The sequence below is a fragment of the Rana temporaria genome, chromosome 6 (genome assembly GCF_905171775.1).
Source record: "Rana temporaria chromosome 6, aRanTem1.1, whole genome shotgun sequence".
Classification (NCBI taxonomy): Eukaryota; Metazoa; Chordata; class Amphibia; order Anura; family Ranidae; genus Rana; species Rana temporaria.
In genome coordinates, this window is record NC_053494.1 from 224,163,154 (window position 1) to 224,181,472 (window position 18,319).

The following is an 18,319-nucleotide window of genomic DNA, read 5'->3' on the forward strand; positions in this document are numbered from 1 at the left end:
CCCACCCACCACAGAGCCCCACCCCAGAATAGACACACCCACCCCAGACCTCCCCCCAGAATACACACCCACCCCAGACCTCCCCCCAGAATACACACCCACCACAGACCTCCCCCCAGAATAGACACACCCACCACAGACCTCCCCCCAGAATAGACACACCCACCCCAGACCTCCCCGAGAATGGGACCCACCCACCACAGAATAGACACACCCACCCCAGACCTCCCCCCAGAATAGACACACCCACCCCAGACCTCCCCGAGAATGGGACCCACCCACCACAGAATAGACACACCCACCCCAGACCTCCCCCCAGAATAGACACACCCACCCCAGACCTCCCCCCAGAATAGACACACCAACCCCAGACCTCCCCCCAGAATAGACACCCACCACAGAGCCCAGAGAATGGACACACCCACCACAGAGCCCCGAGAATAGACACACCCACCACAGACCTTCCCCGAGAATGGGACCCACCCCAGAGCCCCGCCCCAGAATAGACACACCCACCATAGCCCCACCGCCACACCCCAGTATTACAGATTTGGGTGGCACTCACTTGGTAGCAGGCCGATGATCTGTTTCATTTCTTGCTCAAAGCCGACCTCCAGGATTCTATCGGCCTCGTCGATCACAAGGCACTGCAGGTTCTTGTACATGAAGCCAGGCGTGTTCTGCAGGAGGAGTGAGACTCACTATGAATCTTGTAGCAGACATCAATTTGTACCTCATTGGATCACCAAAATGACCCCCCCCCCCCCCCCCATGGCTGCCAGAGACCCCGGCACAGCCAGTACCTGCATGTGGTCCAGCAATCTCCCAGGCGTGGCCACAATAATATTAATGCCATTGGCCAGTTTCTGGGCCTCTGCGGAGCGGTTGCTCCCCCCCATTATCAGGCCGTAGGTGTGGACATGGTGGGCCATCAGCTCCTTCAGAACGCCGTACGTCTGCATGGCCAACTCCCTGGTGGGGGACAAGATGAGGACCCCGGTTCCTGCGGAGAGAAGAAAATCATTATCTCTGTAGAGACCACAACACCAGACCGGGACCCGCCGGGGGGACCAACCTGACCACTGAGGACAACACCAGACAGGGACCCACCGGGGGGACCAACCTGACCACTGAGGACAACACCAGACAGGGACCCGCCAGGGGGGACCCACATTATCTCTATAGAGACCACAACACCAGACAGGGACCCGCCGGGGGGACCAACCTGACACTGAGGACAACACCAGACAGGGACCCGCCGGGGGGGGGGGGGACCTACCTGACCACTGAGGACAACACCAGACAGGGACCCACCGGGGGGACCAACCTGACCACTGAGGACAACAACAGACAGATACCCACCGGGAGGACCAACCTGACCACTGAGGACAACACCAGACAGGGACCCACCGGGGGGACCAACCTGACCACTGAGGACAACACCAGACAGGGACCCACCGGGGGGACCAACCTGACCACTGAGGACAACTCCAGACAGGGACCGGGGGGGGGGGGGGGCACCTGACCACTGAGGACAACACCAGACAGGGACCCGCCAGGGAGGACCAACCTAACCACTGAGGACAACACCAGACCGGGACCGGGGGGGACCAACCTGACCACTGAGGACAACACCAGACAGGGACCCGCCGGGGGGACCAACCTGACCACTGAGGACAACACCAGACAGGGACCGGGGGGGGGGGGCACCTGACCACTGAGGACAACACCAGACAGGGACCCGCCGGGGGGACCAACCTGACCACTGAGGACAACAGCAAACCGGGAAGAGACCACAATCGCGGACATCGGCAGTTCTGGATGGGATATAGAAAGCTGAAATGGGGAGTTCCACTTTAACCGACACTACAGGAGTGATGACTGCAATCCCCTCCCCCAGGGGGCGGTCTCATCTGTTCTATACAGATACTGTGATAGGTGGATTCCCCTCCCCCAGGGGGCGGTCTCATCTGTTCTATACAGATACTGCGATAGGTGGATTCCCCTCCCCCGGGGGGCGGTCTCATCTGTTCTATACAGATACTGCGATAGGTGGATTCCCCTCCCCCAGGGGGCGGTCTCATCTGTTCTATACAGATACTGCGATAGGTGGATTCCCCTCCCCCGGGGGGCGGTCTCATCTGTTCTATACAGATACTGCGATAGGTGGATTCCCCTCCCCCAGGGGGCGGTCTCATCTGTTCTATACAGATACTGCGATAGGTGGATTCCCCTCCCCCAGGGGGCGGTCTCATCTGTTCTATACAGATACTGCGATAGGTGGATTCCCCTCCCCCAGGGGGCGGTCTCATCTGTTCTATACAGATACTGCGATAGGTGGATTCCCCTCCCCCAGGGGGCGGTCTCATCTGTTCTATACAGATACTGCGATAGGTGGATTCCCCTCCCCCGGGGGGCGGTCTCATCTGTTCTATACAGATACTGCGATAGGTGGATTCCCCTCCCCCAGGGGGCGGTCTCATCTGTTCTATACAGATACTGCGATAGGTGGATTACCCTCCCCGGGGGGCGGTCTCATCTGTTCTATACAGATACTGCGATAGGTGGATTCCCCTCCCCCAGGGGGCGGTCTCATCTGTTCTATACAGATACTGCGATAGGTGGATTCCCCTCCCCCAGGGGGCGGTCTCATCTGTCCTATACAGATACTGTGATAGGTGGATTCCCCTCCCCCAGGGGGCGGTCTCATCTGTTCTATACAGATACTGTGATAGGTGGATTCCCCTCCCCCAGGGGGCGGTCTCATCTGTCCTATCACAGTATCTGTATAGGTGGATTCCCCTCCCCCAGGGGGCGGTCTCACCTGTTCTATACAGATACTGCGATAGGTGGATTCCCCTCCCCCAGGGGGCGGTCTCATCTGTTCTATACAGATACTGTGATAGGTGGATTCCCCTCCCCCAGGGGGCGGTCTCATCTGTCCTATCACAGTATCTGTATAGGTGGATTCCCCTCCCCCAGGGGGCGGTCTCACCTGTTCTATACAGATACTGCGATAGGTGGATTCCCCTCCCCCAGGGGGCGGTCTCATCTGTTCTATACAGATACTGTGATAGGTGGATTCCCCTCCCCCAGGGAGCGGTCTCATCTGTTCTATACAGATACTGCGATAGGTGGATTCCCCTCCCCCAGGGAGCGGTCTCATCTGTTCTATACAGATACTGCGATAGGTGGATTCCCCTCCCCCAGGGGGCGGTCTCATCTGTTCTATACAGATACTGCGATAGGTGGATTCCCCTCCCCAGGGGGCGGTCTCATCTGTTCTATACAGATACTGTGATAGGTGGATTCCCCTCCCCCAGGGAGCGGTCTCACCTGTTCTATACAGATACTGTGATAGGTGGATTCCCCTCCCCCCAGGGGGCAGTCTCATCTGTTCTATACAGATACTGTGATAGGTGGATTCCCCTCCCCCAGGGAGCGGTCTCATCTGTTCTATACAGATACTGCGATAGGTGGATTCCCCTCCCCCAGGGGGCGGTCTCATCTGTTCTATACAGATACTGTGATAGGTGGATTACCCTCCCCAGGGGGCGGTCTCATCTGTTCTATACAGATACTGCGATAGGTGGATTGCCGTCCCCCAGGGGGCGGTCTCATCTGTTCTATACAGATACTGTGATAGGTGGATTCCCCTCCCCCAGGGGGCGGTCTCACCTGTTCTATACAGATACTGTGATAGGTGGATTCCCCTCCCCCAGGGGGCGGTCTCATCTGTTCTATACAGATACTGTGATAGGTGGATTCCCCTCCCCCAGGGGGCGGTCCTACCCATACAGGACGGACATTTTTCCGGATTCTCACCGTTTCTCGGCATGAACTTCAGCTTGTAGACGAGTTCTATGGCCGGGATCAGGAAGGCCAACGTCTTCCCACTGCCGGTACGAGCCGCAGCCAGGACGTCTCTGCAACAAGAGGAGGGAGATTCATAGGAGTGTGTCACATGACTCAGGAGGAGAGGGGCGGAGTTCCTCCATCTAGGGGCGGGGACATATAAAACAGACGCACGCGGTGTCCTCACCTTCCCTCCAGAAGAGGCCGGATGGTTTTATGCTGAATCTCCGTCATGTGAGTGAATCCCATCTCAGAGATCGCCCTCAGCGTACTCTCATCCACCAGACTGGACAGCGAGGAGAACGACTCCTCCTCAAAGGCTCCTAAAATGTAAATATAGGTCACATGATGGAAGGAGGGGGGAGGAGGGAGGAAGGAGGGGGAGGAGTGGGGAAGAAGAAGAGGGAGGAGGAGGAAGGAGGGAGGGAGGAGGGAGGGGGAAGGAGGAGGGAGGAAGGAGGGGGAGGAGTGGGGAAGAAGAAGAGGGAGGAGGAGGAAGGAGGGAGGGAGGAGGGAGGGGGAAGGAGGAGGGAGGAAGGAGGGGGAGGAGTGGGGAAGAAGAAGAGGGAGGAGGAGGAAAGAGGGAGGGAGGAGGAGGAGGGCCACAACGTGACTGCGGATAGGAGGAGGAGGAGGAGGAGGAGGAGGAGGAGGAGGAGGAGGAGGAGGAGGAGGAGGAGGAAGAAGAAAGGAAGGAAGGAAGGAAGGAAGGAAGGATGCACACAGCCGAGTCTATACCAGTACCTGTCAGGCCCATCGGTAAACTCGACTCCTCTTCTTCATCATCATCCTCCTTCTCAGAATTGACCGCTGCGCCATCTTCATCCTTGGCTTCTGCATTTGTCTCGGATTCCTCTTCATTCTTCACTCTCTTGGCGTCTAGGAGAGAAGATAAATATCAGCAACAGAAGAGAAAAAAGGACTTTATTATATACTCAACCCCCAAATACAACACGCTCCACCCCCGAGTAATAGCAGACAGGACGTATATGCTCCACCCCCGAGTAATACTGGATGGGATCATACAACACGCTCCACCCCCGAGTAATACTGGGTGGGATCATACAACACGCTCCACCCCCGAGTAATACTGGGTGGGATCATACAACACGCTCCACCCCCGAGTAATACTGGGATCATACAACACGCTCCACCCCCGAGTAATACTGGGTGGGATCATACAACACGCTCCACCCCCGAGTAATACTGGGTGGGATCATACAACACGCTCCACCCCCGAGTAATACTGGATGGGATCATACAACACGCTCCACCCCCGAGTAATACTGGATGGGATCATACAACACGCTCCACCCCCGAGTAATACTGGATGGGATCATACAACACGCTCCACCCCCGAGTAATACTGGATGGGATCATACAACACGCTCCACCCCCGAGTAATACCAGACAGTATGTATATGCTCCACCCCCGAGTAATACTGGGTGGGATCATACAACACGCTCCACCCCCAAGTAATACTGGGTGGTATCATACAACACGCTCCACCCCCGAGTAATACCAGACAGGACGTATATGCTCCACCCCCGAGTAATACTGGGCGGGGCTATGGTGTGTGCCACCCCCGAATAATGCCAAACAGGACAGTATAAAAGATCAAACCGGATTTTTGACTTAACAAGCAAATTGTCCCCAAACACCCCAATCAGAAGAGGGTGATCACCCCTGAACATGACTGATCCTGTGTGTGTCCTTCTCATGTGTATCACCGCTCTGCGGACGCCGGATACTTCACCGCTTCCTGACCAGCCTCCATCATCGTACGGCGGCAGATCGGCGCGATCTTGTAAACCATCATAGCTGTACATCGGCCCTTTAAGCGGGATACCGGGCACGAGAGGCAGAACAGGGGCGTGAAGTTCCTACAAGCTGGGAACCACGATCTGTCATCTTCTATAGCGAGTCCCCTCCCCCTACAGTTAGAACACGCCCCTTCCCTGCCAGTCACATTTATACAGTAATCAGTGGACATTTTTTAGCTCTGATCGCTGTATAAATGTGAATGGTCCCAAAAACGTGTCCAATGTGTCCGCCGCAATCCCGATAAAAATCACAGATCGCCGCCATTACTAAAAAAAAATAAAAAATAAACCCCATTAAACTGTCCCCTATTTTGTAGACGCTATATATAACTTTTGCGCAAACCAATTAAACGCTTATTGTGATTTTTTTTACCAAAAATATATAGAATACGCATCGGTCTAAACTGAGGGGGGGGGAGCTTTTTTTTTTTAAATAAATAAATTGGGGATATTTATTATATCTTATCATTTTTTTAAATTGTGGCCCTTTCTTTATAGCGCAAAAAAATAAAACCCGCAGAGGTGACCAAATACCACCAAAAGAAATCTCTATTTGTGGGAAAAAAGGACGCCAATTTTGTTTGGGAGCCACGTCGCACGACCGCGCAATTGTCAGTTAAAGCGACGCAGTGCCGAATCACACAAAGTGGCCGGTCATTGGGCAGTAAGCCAAGGTTTGCTGTGGCCCCTCATAAGGGATGAGGTCTGTGGTAGGAGCCCGCCATGGGGAGAGGGAGCCGCCATCTTACCTGCACTGCCATCCTCTGTCACCGGCATCTTCCGTTTCTTCTTCTTCTTCCTCTTGGTGGGGGAGGGCTTGGGGGGCTCCTCATCACCTCCACTGACTGCGGCTGGCTGCGGGATGTCGCCGATCTCCTCCACCTTCTCCTCCTCCTCTTCTCCATCTTCCACCACACTCTCCTCTATGGAGACCTTCCCTGAGAAGAGAAAACAGAGCGTCATACCGACTTCCTCCCACCAGATGGAGCTCTGCACACTCCTATATGGAGCCAGCGTTGTTGGGCAGAGGCCCTTGTCCCAATTAACATGGGACAAGGTGGATTGGGGGGTACACCTGCCCCAAAGTGCCCAATCCCCCTTACGTTGAGGAAGCGTGGCCTGGAATGGTCCCAGGAGGGGGCGCTTGCCTATCCCCCCCCCCCCCATTTCATGACATTCATGCTTGGATAAGGATCTGGTATGGGTTTGGGGGGGGGGGGCTCCCCTTCAGGATCCTCAGAGTACAAGCTGCACTGCAAGTCGGGTCATCAGGATGTGACTTCTATTCACATCAATGGGATCTGAAAGGTTTGATGAGGATTCATGTGACTGTATGCGGTGCGGAGCCACATTCACCGACAATTACAGATCCTAAGTCTGTCTGTGGGGAGAGGGGGGTGAGAGAGGCCGACATGAAGTATTGAAGGGGTTGTAAAGCTTCGCGGTTTTTCACCTTCATGTATTTTATGCCTTGAAGAGGAGCTCCGCCCTAAAAAAATTACACCAAAAAAAAAAATGTTTACCTCCCAGAAATGGCTGTTGCTATGCGCATTTTCCTAATCTGCCTCCTTCTAGACCGTGGCAGGTCTTCTTCCTCGTCTTTTGGGGAATGGGGTGCGCTGCCTTCCAGGACCTGTGTGTACCCCAAGAGCAGCCGCCCATTCACAAAGCGCCGCGAGACTCCACTTCCTGTTTCCCTTAGTGAGGATGGCGGCACCGGGAGCTGCCAGGATTGAGGGATCGGCCCCGGGGGGGGCGGGGTTTGTAGCTGCTGACTTGGAGGTGGAAACTCCACTTTAATGTAAAAAAACATCGATGCTTACAAGCCCCGCCCCCTGTTTACTTACCCGAGCCCTCAAAAGTCCCGCGTCATAAACGCGCTGGTTTCTGGCCGGTCTTCTCGGGTCTCTTTATTGGATGATTGATAGCAGCGCAGCCATTGGCTCCCGCTGCTGTCAATCAAATCGATGACGCGGTTCGCCAGGGGGTGGGGCAAGTGATAAATCAGCGGCTATAGCTGCAGACTGTATCGCGGGAGCGCGCCTGCAAGCTAACCCTCTCGGGAGAGAGTTTCCCAGAACAGGGATGAGCCGAGACAGCCGCCGAGGGACCCCAGAAGAGGAGGATCGGAGCCGCAATACGAACTGCACAGTGGAGGGAAGGGTGACGACAAGTTTGTTTTTTATTTTTTTAAAAAGGAATCTTTACAAACCTTTAAAAGAGAAGTATGTTTTTATTTTGCTATTCATACTTCCCCCGGCGTCTCCGAGAACTGAGCCACCGAGCACCCCCAATGGCTCCTCACAGATCCCCGAGCAGAGCGATGGCGACTGTCAGTCAGCGTGGCTTCTGCTCTACTACTCCGCGCTGAGCGGGGGCGGGGAGCTGAGACGCCCATCATCAGGGCAGCTGGTGGATTCTGACTTGGAAGTTGTGACGACGCGACTTTTCCTGGTAGATTGCGAAACGCATAGAGAAGTGGCGCGGCACGCATGATCCGAGAACAGTGGAGACGTATGCCGCGGATCGTGTCACCGTTCAGTGACAAGTCCGGCCACGCCCCCTCAAGCTGTGTGTGACCTGAGGAGGGGCGAAGAGGGAGAGGGGCAAGGAGGGTGAGGGGGCAAGGAGCGTGAGGGGGCAAGGAGCGTGAGGGGGCAAGGAGCGTGAGGGGGCAAGGAGCGTGAGGGGGCAAGGAGGGGAGGGGCAAGGAGCGGCAAGGAGCAAGGAGGGGCAAGGAGGGCGAGGGGCAAGGAGGGCGAGGGGCAAGGAGGGTGAGGGGCAAGGAGGGTGAGGGGCAAGGAGGGTGAGGGGGGCGAGGGGCAAGGAGGGGGAGGGGCAAGGAGTGAACGAAAATATGTTTCTCCAATGTATTTCTCACCCATTTAGGCCCCTTTCACACCTATGGACTGTACGTGTATTTATGAGTGAAATCCGGACATTGATCCCTATGGGATCGCGGGTGTCAGCCAATGAACATCCGATCTCCTCCGGCTCCCCGATCCTCCGATCCTGCAGACGGAGGAGAATCCTATTTTTCCACCCGTCTGCGGATTGGACAGACGGTCCGTCTTCATCTGATCCCCCCCCCCACCCCATAGGGGAGAGCAGAGATCTGACAGGGCGGGGACCGCCCCGTCATCCGCGGAGTGATCTCTACTGAGCAAGCGCAGGTTCCCAGGACGGATCATCACAGCCAAAGTCTGGAGACCCCTGTGTGTATTATATCGCTCCATTCTCCACCAGAGGGGAATCTCTTCTCTGATTGGAGGGTTCTGATCCCCAGAGATCTTCATAAATCTCCCCGATCTTCTCATCCAATCACCTCTCCACATATATTATTATACATCTCATCCCCCCGGTTCCCCTCCCCCTCTCCCAGTTCCCCCCCCCCCTCTCCCGGTTCCCCAGTTCCTCTCTCCCGGTTCCCTTCCCCCTCTCTCTCCCGGTTCCCCTCCCCCTCTCTCCCGGTTCCCCTCCTCCTCTCTCCCGGTTCCCCTCCTCCTCTCTCCCGGTTCCCCTTCCTCCTCTCTCCCGGTTCCCCTTCCTCTCTCTCCCGGTTCCCCCTCCTCTCTCTCCCGGTTCCCCCTCCTCCTCTCTCCCGGTTCCCCTTCCTCTCTCCCGGTTCCCCTCCTCCTCTCTCCCGGTTCCCCCATCTCCTCTCTCCCGGTTCCCCCCTCCTCCTCTCTCCCGGTTCCCCTCCTCCTCTCTCCCGGTTCCCCTTCCTCTCTCCCGGTTCCCCTCCTCCTCTCTCCCGGTTCCCCCATCTCCTCTCTCCCGGTTCCCCCTCCTCCTCTCTCCCGGTTCCCCCTCCTCCTCTCTCCCGGTTCCCCTTCCTCTCTCCCGGTTCCCCTTCCTCTCTCTCCCGGTTCCCCTTCCTCTCTCTCCCGGTTCCCCCTCCTCCTCTCTCCCGGTTCCCCTTCCTCTCTCTCCCGGTTCCCCCTCCTCCTCTCTCCCGGTTCCCCTTCCTCTCTCTCCCGGTTCCCCCTCCTCCTCTCTCCCGGTTCCCCCTCCTCCTCTCTCCCGGTTCCCCCTCCTCCTCTCTCTCCCGGTTCCCCTCCTCCTCTCTCCCGGTTCCCCAGTTCCTCTCTCCCGGTTCCCCTCCTCCTCTCTCCCGGTTCCCCTCCTCCTCTCTCCCGGTTCCCCAGTTCCTCTCTCCCGGTTCCCCTCCTCCTCTCTCCCGGTTCCCCTTCCTCTCTCTCCCGGTTCCCCTCTCTCTCTCTCCCGGTTCCCCTCCTCCTCTCTCCCGGTTCCCCTCCTCCTCTCCTCTCTCTCCCGGTTCCCCTCCCCCTCTCTCTCCCGGTTCCCCTCCTCCTCTCTCCCGGTTCCCCTCCTCCTCTCTCACCCGCTCCTTTCCTCTCTCGGACTTTCCGGCTCCGTTTCTCCAATTTTCTCCTCAGAAGTTTCATCTGTAGATCCGCCATGCTGGACACACGTGTGGGAGGGAGGGGGGAACCCGGAAGTGACGTCACCTCACGGAGACGTTCCGCACTACTTCCGGCGTGGGCGGGCACTGATGTCACGTGGTCTTCTCTGTAGAGGAACCGCTAAAAAGGGCGGAGCATGGGCGGGGATAGAGAGACTATAGAACACACTATAGGGTGGGGGAAGAAGGGCACACCCCCAGGAGGCGGGGACACTGTACAGAGGAGGAGAAGACACGCGAATCCATTACGCTCCCCCATCACAGAATGCTCCGGAAGTGACGTTTCATCGCCGCCATCTTGCTACACCCCACACCAGTGCACAGTAATAATAGTATGAAGGGGAGGCGGACATCTTGTTACACCCACCGGAGTTTTACATTTCACACTTATTTTCACCACAAAACGGAGCTTATTCGCTTAAAGACGGTATTTGTAAATCCGAAGGACTGTTTAAATGTTAAATGTTGAAAGCAGCAAATCTGCTGACCTGACATGTTTCCTCATGTGACAGAACTCCTCCGATTTTCACATTTAACATCTTTAACAGTCCGTCGGATTTACAAACACTGTAATTAAACGAATAAGCTCCGTTTTGTGTTAAAAATAAATGTGAAATGTAAAACTCCGGAGGGTGTAACAAGATGTCCGCCTCCCCCCTTCACACTCTATCATTACTGTGCAATGGTGCGGGGTGGAGCAAGATGGCGGCGACGTAACGTCACTTCCGGAGCATTCTGTGATGGGGAGAGGAATGTGACGAGCCAGCGGCCGGCGCCCGGATGTGGGAGGGGCCATGCTGGTGAGAATTAACCCTTTCATCGGATGTCGGGGAACTTCCGACCCGTGTGTGTCGTGTGGGCGGAGCTATAACAAGGGGGCGGAGAGTCCAGAAAGTGAATGTGGGCGTTTCCTGATCTGAGTGGGGGGCGGGGCAATGTACAGAGAGGGCGGAGTCCAGGAAGGGTGTCACTTCTGCCTGGTGTCCCCATAGGGGAGATTTCCCTCACTTCCTGTTCTGGTGACACCCAACATGGGCGAGCAACAGAGATCCTCCCTCCTCCCATCCCCCATCAGGGGACAATATAAAGAATTAAAGGGAAGTTCCAGCAACGCTCCGCTCCTCCCCCGTCTCCATTCGCAGTGCGGGCCCCCGGCTATGACAGCTTTACAGCCGGGCACTCACTGCGCATGCGCGAGTCGCTCTCTATGAATGGATAGGCGATCGCCTAGAGGGAGGGGCCTCCTAAGGTGAGAGGAGGAGTCACTGAGGCGGTCCCTGGGCAGAAGGAGATCAGAGGAACCAATCAGGGACAGGTGGGATCTCTGGGGTGTCATATTGTAGAGCGGCCTGCAGGTGGCACTGATAGTCCCGGGATCAGAAGAATGTCATCCCAGAGATCACCACCGGGTGTCTCCCAACATCAGAGAGCGGAACCCCTCCTCCGCTATTCCACCATGTACCCCACTTCCTGTCCCTGTGTCCCCATCCCATGTACTCCACTTCCTGTCCCTGTGTCCCCATCCCATGTACTCCACTTCCTGTCCCATGTACCCCACTTCCTGTCCCTGTGTCCCCGTCCCATGTATCCCACTTCCTGTCCCATGTACCCCACTTCTTGTCCCTGTGTCCCCATCCCATGTACTCCACTTCCTGTCCCTGTGTCCCCATCCCATGTACCCCCCTTCTGTCCCATGTACCCCACTTCTTGTCCCTGTGTCCCCATCCCATGTACTCCACTTCCTGTCCCTGTGTCCCCATCCCATGTACCCCACTTCCTGTCCCCGTCCCATGTACCCCACTTCCTGTCTCATGTACACCACTTCCTGTCCCTGTGTCCCCATCCCATGTACCCCACTTCCTGTCCCTGTGTCCCCGTCCCATGTACCCCACTTCCTATCCCAGGTACCCCACTTCCTGTCCCTGTGTCCCCATCCCATGTACCCCACTTCCTGTCCCTGTCCCATGTACCCCACTTCCTGTCCCTGTGTCCCCGTCCCATGTACCCCACTTCCTATCCCAGGTACCCCACTTCCTGTCCCTGTGTCCCCATCCCATGTACCCCACTTCCTGTCCCTGTCCCATGTACCCCACTTCCTGTCCCATGTACCCCACTTCCTGTCCCTGTGTTCGCATCCCATGTACCCCACTTCCTGTCCCTGTGTCCCCATCCCATGTACCCCACTTCCTATCCCAGGTACCCCACTTCCTGTCCCAGGTACCCCACTTCCTGTCCCCATCCCATGTACCCCACTTCCTATCCCAGGTACCCCACTTCCTGTCCCCATCCCATGTATCCCACTTCCTGTCCCATGTACCCCACTTCCTGTCCCAGGTACCCCACTTCCTGTCCCTGTGTCCCCATCCCATGTACCCCACTTCCTGTCCCCATCCCATGTACCCCACTTCCTGTCCCCATCCCATGTACCCCACTTCCTGTCCCTGTGTCCCTATCCCATGTACCCCACTTCCTGTCCCTGTGTCCCCATCCCATGTACCCCACTTCCTGTCCCCGTCCCATGTACCCCACTTCCTGTCTCATGTACACCACTTCCTGTCCCTGTGTCCCCGTCCCATGTACCCCACTTCCTGTCCCTGTGTCCCCATCCCATGTACCCCACTTCCTGTCCCTGTGTCCCCATCCCATGTACTCCACTTCCTGTCCCTGTGTCCCCGTCCCATGTACCCCACTTCCTGTCCCATGTACCCCACTTCCTGTCCCTGTGTCCCCATCCCATGTACCCCACTTCCTGTCCCTGTGTCCCCGTCCCATGTACCCCACTTCCTGTCCCTGTGTCCCCATCCCATGTACCCCACTTCCTGTCCCTGTGTCCCCGTCCCATGCACCCCACTTCCTGTCCCATGTACCCCACTTCCTGTCCCTGTGTCCCCGTCCCATGTACCCCACTTCCTGTCCCATGTACTCCACTTCCTGTCCCTGTGTCCCCATCCCATGTACTCCACTTCCTGTCCCATGTACCCCACTTCCTGTCCCTGTGTCCCTATCCCATGTACTCCACTTCCTGTCCCTGTGTCCCCATCCCATGTACTCCACTTCCTGTCCCATGTACCCCACTTCCTGTCCGTGTGTCCCTATCCCATGTACTCCACTTCCTGTCCCTGTGTTCCCATCCCATGTACTCCACTTCCTGTCCCTGTGTCCCCGTCCCATGTATCCCACTTCCTGTCCCTGTGTCTCCATCCCATGTACTCCACTTCCTGTCCCATGTACCCCACTTCCTGTCCCTGTGTCCCCGTCCCATGTACCCCACTTCCTATCCCAGGTACCCCACTTCCTGTCCCCATCCCATGTACCCCACTTCCTGTCCCTGTGTCCCCATCCCATGTACTCCACTTCCTGTCCCTGTGTCCCCTTCCCATGTATCCCACTTCCTGTCCCATGTACCCCACTTCCTGTCTCTGTGTCCCCGTCCCATGTACCCCACTTCCTGTCTCATTTACCCCACTTCCTGTCCCATGTGTCCCCAGTTTATGTACCCCACTTCCTGTCCCATGTGTCCCCAGTTTATGTACCCCACTTCCTGTCCCATGTGTCCCCAGTTTATGTACCCCACTTCCTGTCCCATGTGTCCCCAGTTTATGTACCCCACTTCCTGTCCCATGTGACCCCATCCCATGTACCCCACTTCCTGTGTATACTGTGTGATGTCACATTGGGGCAGATAGAAAATATGATCACATGATGAGTACAAAGTATCGATCTGCACAGAATACGATCGGCGTCCTTCTCCGGGAATTCTTATCTATTTATTACCCCTCACAGAGATCACAGAACTCCCCCTGACCATCTCCTCTCCAGAAGGGCGGCACCATCTTTGTTCAGGCATCACCCGGGGTCACCACTTGGGGTGGCGGCTCAATCCTGTACATCCTGGTGCAGAGAGAGCAGAGGGCGCCATTCAAGTGTAATGACCTTTATTGATAAAGCACAGCCGATTGGCCAATCACACGAAGCCCCGTGGATCCAGAATCACCATTGGATTTATTTATCAACATTACCGTCTCGTTTACACTTCATAACGAGGCTTCGGACAGGCTTTGGTAAAGCTCCTCCCACCATCTTACAGTTCTGGTTACACTTTGTGCCTGCTTCAATAAATATCCCTCATGTCGCTTTAGTGGAGCTTCAAAGCCTCCATAGAAGTCTATGGTAAAGCTCACTTGAAGCACCAAGCAAATACAAGGTGTAAACAGGACTGTGAGCTCTCCATTGTATTTAGTGGGAGGAGCTTTACCAAAGCCTGTCCGAAGCCTTGTTTTGAAGCAAAGTGTAAACTAGCCCTTAGTGGAGCTTCAAAGCCTCCATAGAAGTCTATGCGGCCCCTGCGGCTTTTGTGAGGCTTTAGCTTCGCTTTGTTTTGGAGAAATGAGATCTCCACACACACGGCATCGGCAAAGCTTCACCAAAGGATCAAAATCACATCATAAAAGCTGTGGAAGCCGAAGCAAGTGTGACTGAACCCTCAGGGCTTTGCTGGGTGTTGTAGTTCTCCAGACAACAGCTGTGTGAGTGAGGGGCAGGCGTGATAAAGAAGCCGAGCAGCTATGAAACGCGTTGCCATGCCCCCTGACACACCCACACCCTGGGTTCCCCTTCTGACACCCGCCCTGCTGAGCTCACCTGCAGCCGCTCTGCCTCCTCCCCCCTCAACCCTGTACTGTGCGACCCAGATGAGCAGACCTTCCCCCGAGGATTTGTGTGACTGGGAGAAGCAGACCTTCCCCCGAGGATTTGTGTGACTGGGAGGAGCAGACCTTCCCCCGAGGATGTGACTGGGAGGAGCAGACCTTCCCCCGAGGATTTGTGTGACTGGGAGAAGCAGACCTTCCCCCGAGGATTTGTGTGACCCAGAGGATCAGACCTTCCCACAAGGATTTGTGTGACTGGGAGGAGCGGACCTTCCCCTGAGGATTTGTGTGACCGGGAGGATCAGACCTTCCCCCGAGGATTTGTATGACTGGGAGGATCAGACCTTCCCCCGAGGATTTGTGTGACCGGGAGGATCAGACCTTCCCCCGAGGATTTGTGTGACTGGGAGGAGCAGACCTTCCCCCGAGGATTTGTGTGACTGGGAGGAGCAGACCTTCCCCCGAGGATTTGTGTGACCCAGAGGAGCAGAGCTTCCCCCGAGGATTTGTATGACTGGGAGGATCAGACCTTCCCCCGAGGATTTTTGTGACCCAGAGGAGCAGACCTTCCCACAAGGATTTGTATGACCGGGAGGATCAGACCTTCCCCCGAGGATGTGACTGGGAGGAGCAGACCTTCCCCCGAGGATGTGACTGGGAGGAGCAGACCTTCCCCCGAGAATTTGTGTGACTGGGAGTAGCAGACCTTCCCCCGAGGATTTGTATGACTGGGAGGATCAGACCTTCCCCCAAGGATTTGTGTGTCCTGGAGGATCAGACCTTCCCCCGAGGATTTGTATGACCGGGAGGATTAGACCTTCCCCCGAGGATTTGTGTGACTGGGAGGATTAGACCTTCCCCCGAGGATTTGTGTGACTGGGAGGAGCAGACCTTCTCCTGAGGATTTGTGTGACTGGGAGGAGCAGAGCTTCCCCTGAGGATTTGTGTGTCCTGGAGGATCAGACCTTCCCCCGAGGATTTGTGTGACTGGGAGGATTAGACCTTCCCCCGAGGATTTGTGTGACTGGGAGGAGCAGACCTTCCCCTGAGGATTGTGTGACTGGGAGGAGCAGACCTTCCCCCGAGGATTTGTGTGACTGGGAGGATTAGACCTTCCCCCGAGGATTTGTGTGACTGGGAGGATTAGACCTTCCCCCAAGGATTTGTGTGTCCTGGAGGATCAGACCTTCCCCCGAGGATTTGTATGACCGGGAGGATTAGACCTTCCCCCGAGGATTTGTGTGACTGGGAGGATTAGACCTTCCCCCGAGGATTTGTGTGACTGGGAGGAGCAGACCTTCTCCTGAGGATTTGTGTGACTGGGAGGAGCAGAGCTTCCCCTGAGGATTTGTGTGTCCTGGAGGATCAGACCTTCCCCCGAGGATTTGTGTGACTGGGAGGATTAGACCTTCCCCCGAGGATTTGTGTGACTGGGAGGAGCAGACCTTCCCCTGAGGATTGTGTGACTGGGAGGAGCAGACCTTCCCCCGAGGATTTGTGTGACTGGGAGGATTAGACCTTCCCCCGAGGATTTGTGTGACTGGGAGGAGCAGACCTTCCCCTGAGGATTTGTGTGACTGGGAGGAGCAGAGCTTCCCCTGAGGATTTGTATGACTGGGAGGAGCAGACCTTCCCCCGAGGATGTGACTGGGAGGAGCAGACCTTCCCCCGAGGATTTTTGTGACCCAGAGGAGCAGACCTTCCCACAAGGATTTGTATGACCGGGAGGATCAGACCTTCCCCCGAGGATTTGTATGACCGGGAGGATCAGACCTTCCCCCGAGGATTTGTGTGACTGGGAGGATTAGACCTTCCCCCGAGGATTTGTGTGACCAGGAGGATCAGACCTTCCCCCGAGGATTTGTATGACCGGGAGGATCAGACCTTCCCCCGAGGATTTGTGTGACTGGGAGGATTAGACCTTCCCCCGAGGATTTGTGTGACTGGGAGGAGCAGAGCTTCCCCTGAGGATTTGTATGACTGGGAGGAGTAGACCTTCCCCCGAGGATTTTTGTGATCGGGAGGATCAGACTTCCAAACTTCTTATACTGTATACTGTGCTACACACAGCTATTGGTGCCCCCGGTACACATGACCATTACCCTCCCCCTAAAGATATGCCCCAGGGGAGTGTTTGGGGACCCGGGTCCTGCCCCAGGTGAGTGTTTGGGGACCCGGGTCCTGCCCCAGGGGAGTGTTTGGGGACCCGGGTCCTGCCCCAGGGGAGTGTTTGGGGACCCGGGCCCTGCCCCAGGGGAGTGTTTGGGGACCCGGGTCCTGCCCCAGGGGAGTGTTTGGGGACCCGGGTCCTGCCCCAGGGGAGTGTTTGGGGACCCGGGTCCTGTCCCAGGGGAGTGTTTGGGGACCCGGGTCCTGCCCCAGGGGGAGTGTTTGGGGACCCGGGTCCTGCCCCAGGGGAGTGTTTGGGGACCCGGGTCCTGCCCCAGGAGAGTGTTTGGGGACCTGAGTCCTGCCCCAGGGGAGTGTTTGGGGACCGGGTCCTGCCCCAGGGGAGTGTTTGGGGACCCGCGTCCTGCCCCAGGGGAGTGTTTGGGGACCCGGGTCCTGCCCCAGGGGAGTGTTTGGGGACCCGGGTCCTGTCCCAGGGGAGTGTTTGGGGACCCGGGTCCTGCCCCAGGGGAGTGTTTGGGGACCGGGTCCTGCCCCAGGGGAGTGTTTGGGGACCCGCGTCCTGCCCCAGGGGAGTGTTTGGGGACCCGGGTCCTGCCCCAGGGGAGTGTTTGGGGACCCGGGTCCTGTCCCAGGGGAGTGTTTGGGGACCCGGGTCCTGCCCCAGGGGGAGTGTTTGGGGACCCGGGTCCTGTCCCAGGGGAGTGTTTGGGGACCCGGGTCCTGCGCCAGGGGAGTGTTTGGGGACCCGGGTCCTGTCCCAGGGGAGTGTTTGGGGACCCGGGTCCTGCCCCAGGGGACATGTATCAATGCAAAAAAGTTTTTAAAAATATGCAGTTTTTTTTCGGGAGCAGTGATTTTAATAATGCTTAAAGTGAAACAATATATTCCTTTAAATTTCGTACCTGGGGGGTGTCTATAGTATGCCTGTGAAGCAGCGCATGTTTCCCGTGCTTAGAACTGTCTCTGCACAAAGTGCCATTTCTGAAGGGAAAAAAATCATTTAAAATCACTGCTCCCGAAAAAAATGCAGTTTTTAAAACTTTTTTGCATTGATACATGTCCCCTGGCATCAATACTTGTGAAGGTACTACTGTCTGTATTCTATCTGGACAGTTATTGCCAGTAAGCCTAATTCAGGTATAGCTTGTTGTCTAAACGATTGTGGCAGATATCAATTTCTATTGCCAGCAAGCATAACTTATGTGTGGTTTGATTACTGTGGCTAGTATCTTCTGTAACTTTTTTAACAATTTTACGTTTTTTTTTTTTTTATGGTTCATGTTTTACTATATATGCGCCAGAGATGTATAATCTGTACAATTTTGTGATCGCACCGCGCTGCTGACGTTTGTGTCCCCGTTTCCTCCACTTAATGTGGAGGATATGGTTACAGCTTAACGCTGGTCTATTGGTGCCCAAAACGAGGCTTGGC

At 56.1% G+C, this 18,319-nt stretch overlaps 1 protein-coding gene across 1 annotated transcript in view; it reads right to left on the minus strand.

Moving 5' to 3' along the window:
• The window catches only part of DDX18 (DEAD-box helicase 18), a 33,478-nt gene extending 23,291 nt beyond the window's left edge, over positions 1 to 10,187 (minus strand). Inside the window, exons 1-7 of the mRNA XM_040358360.1 lie at positions 10,025 to 10,187; positions 6,429 to 6,617; positions 4,600 to 4,734; positions 4,043 to 4,178; positions 3,826 to 3,926; positions 804 to 1,003; positions 566 to 680 (exon numbers count right to left, since the gene is read on the minus strand). Coding sequence (XP_040214294.1) covers positions 566 to 680; positions 804 to 1,003; positions 3,826 to 3,926; positions 4,043 to 4,178; positions 4,600 to 4,734; positions 6,429 to 6,617; positions 10,025 to 10,103 — 955 coding nt within the window. The 5' untranslated portion in view covers positions 10,104 to 10,187. The remainder of the gene's footprint in view (positions 1 to 565; positions 681 to 803; positions 1,004 to 3,825; positions 3,927 to 4,042; positions 4,179 to 4,599; positions 4,735 to 6,428; positions 6,618 to 10,024) is intronic.
• Positions 10,188 to 18,319: the final 8,132 nt, after the last annotated feature.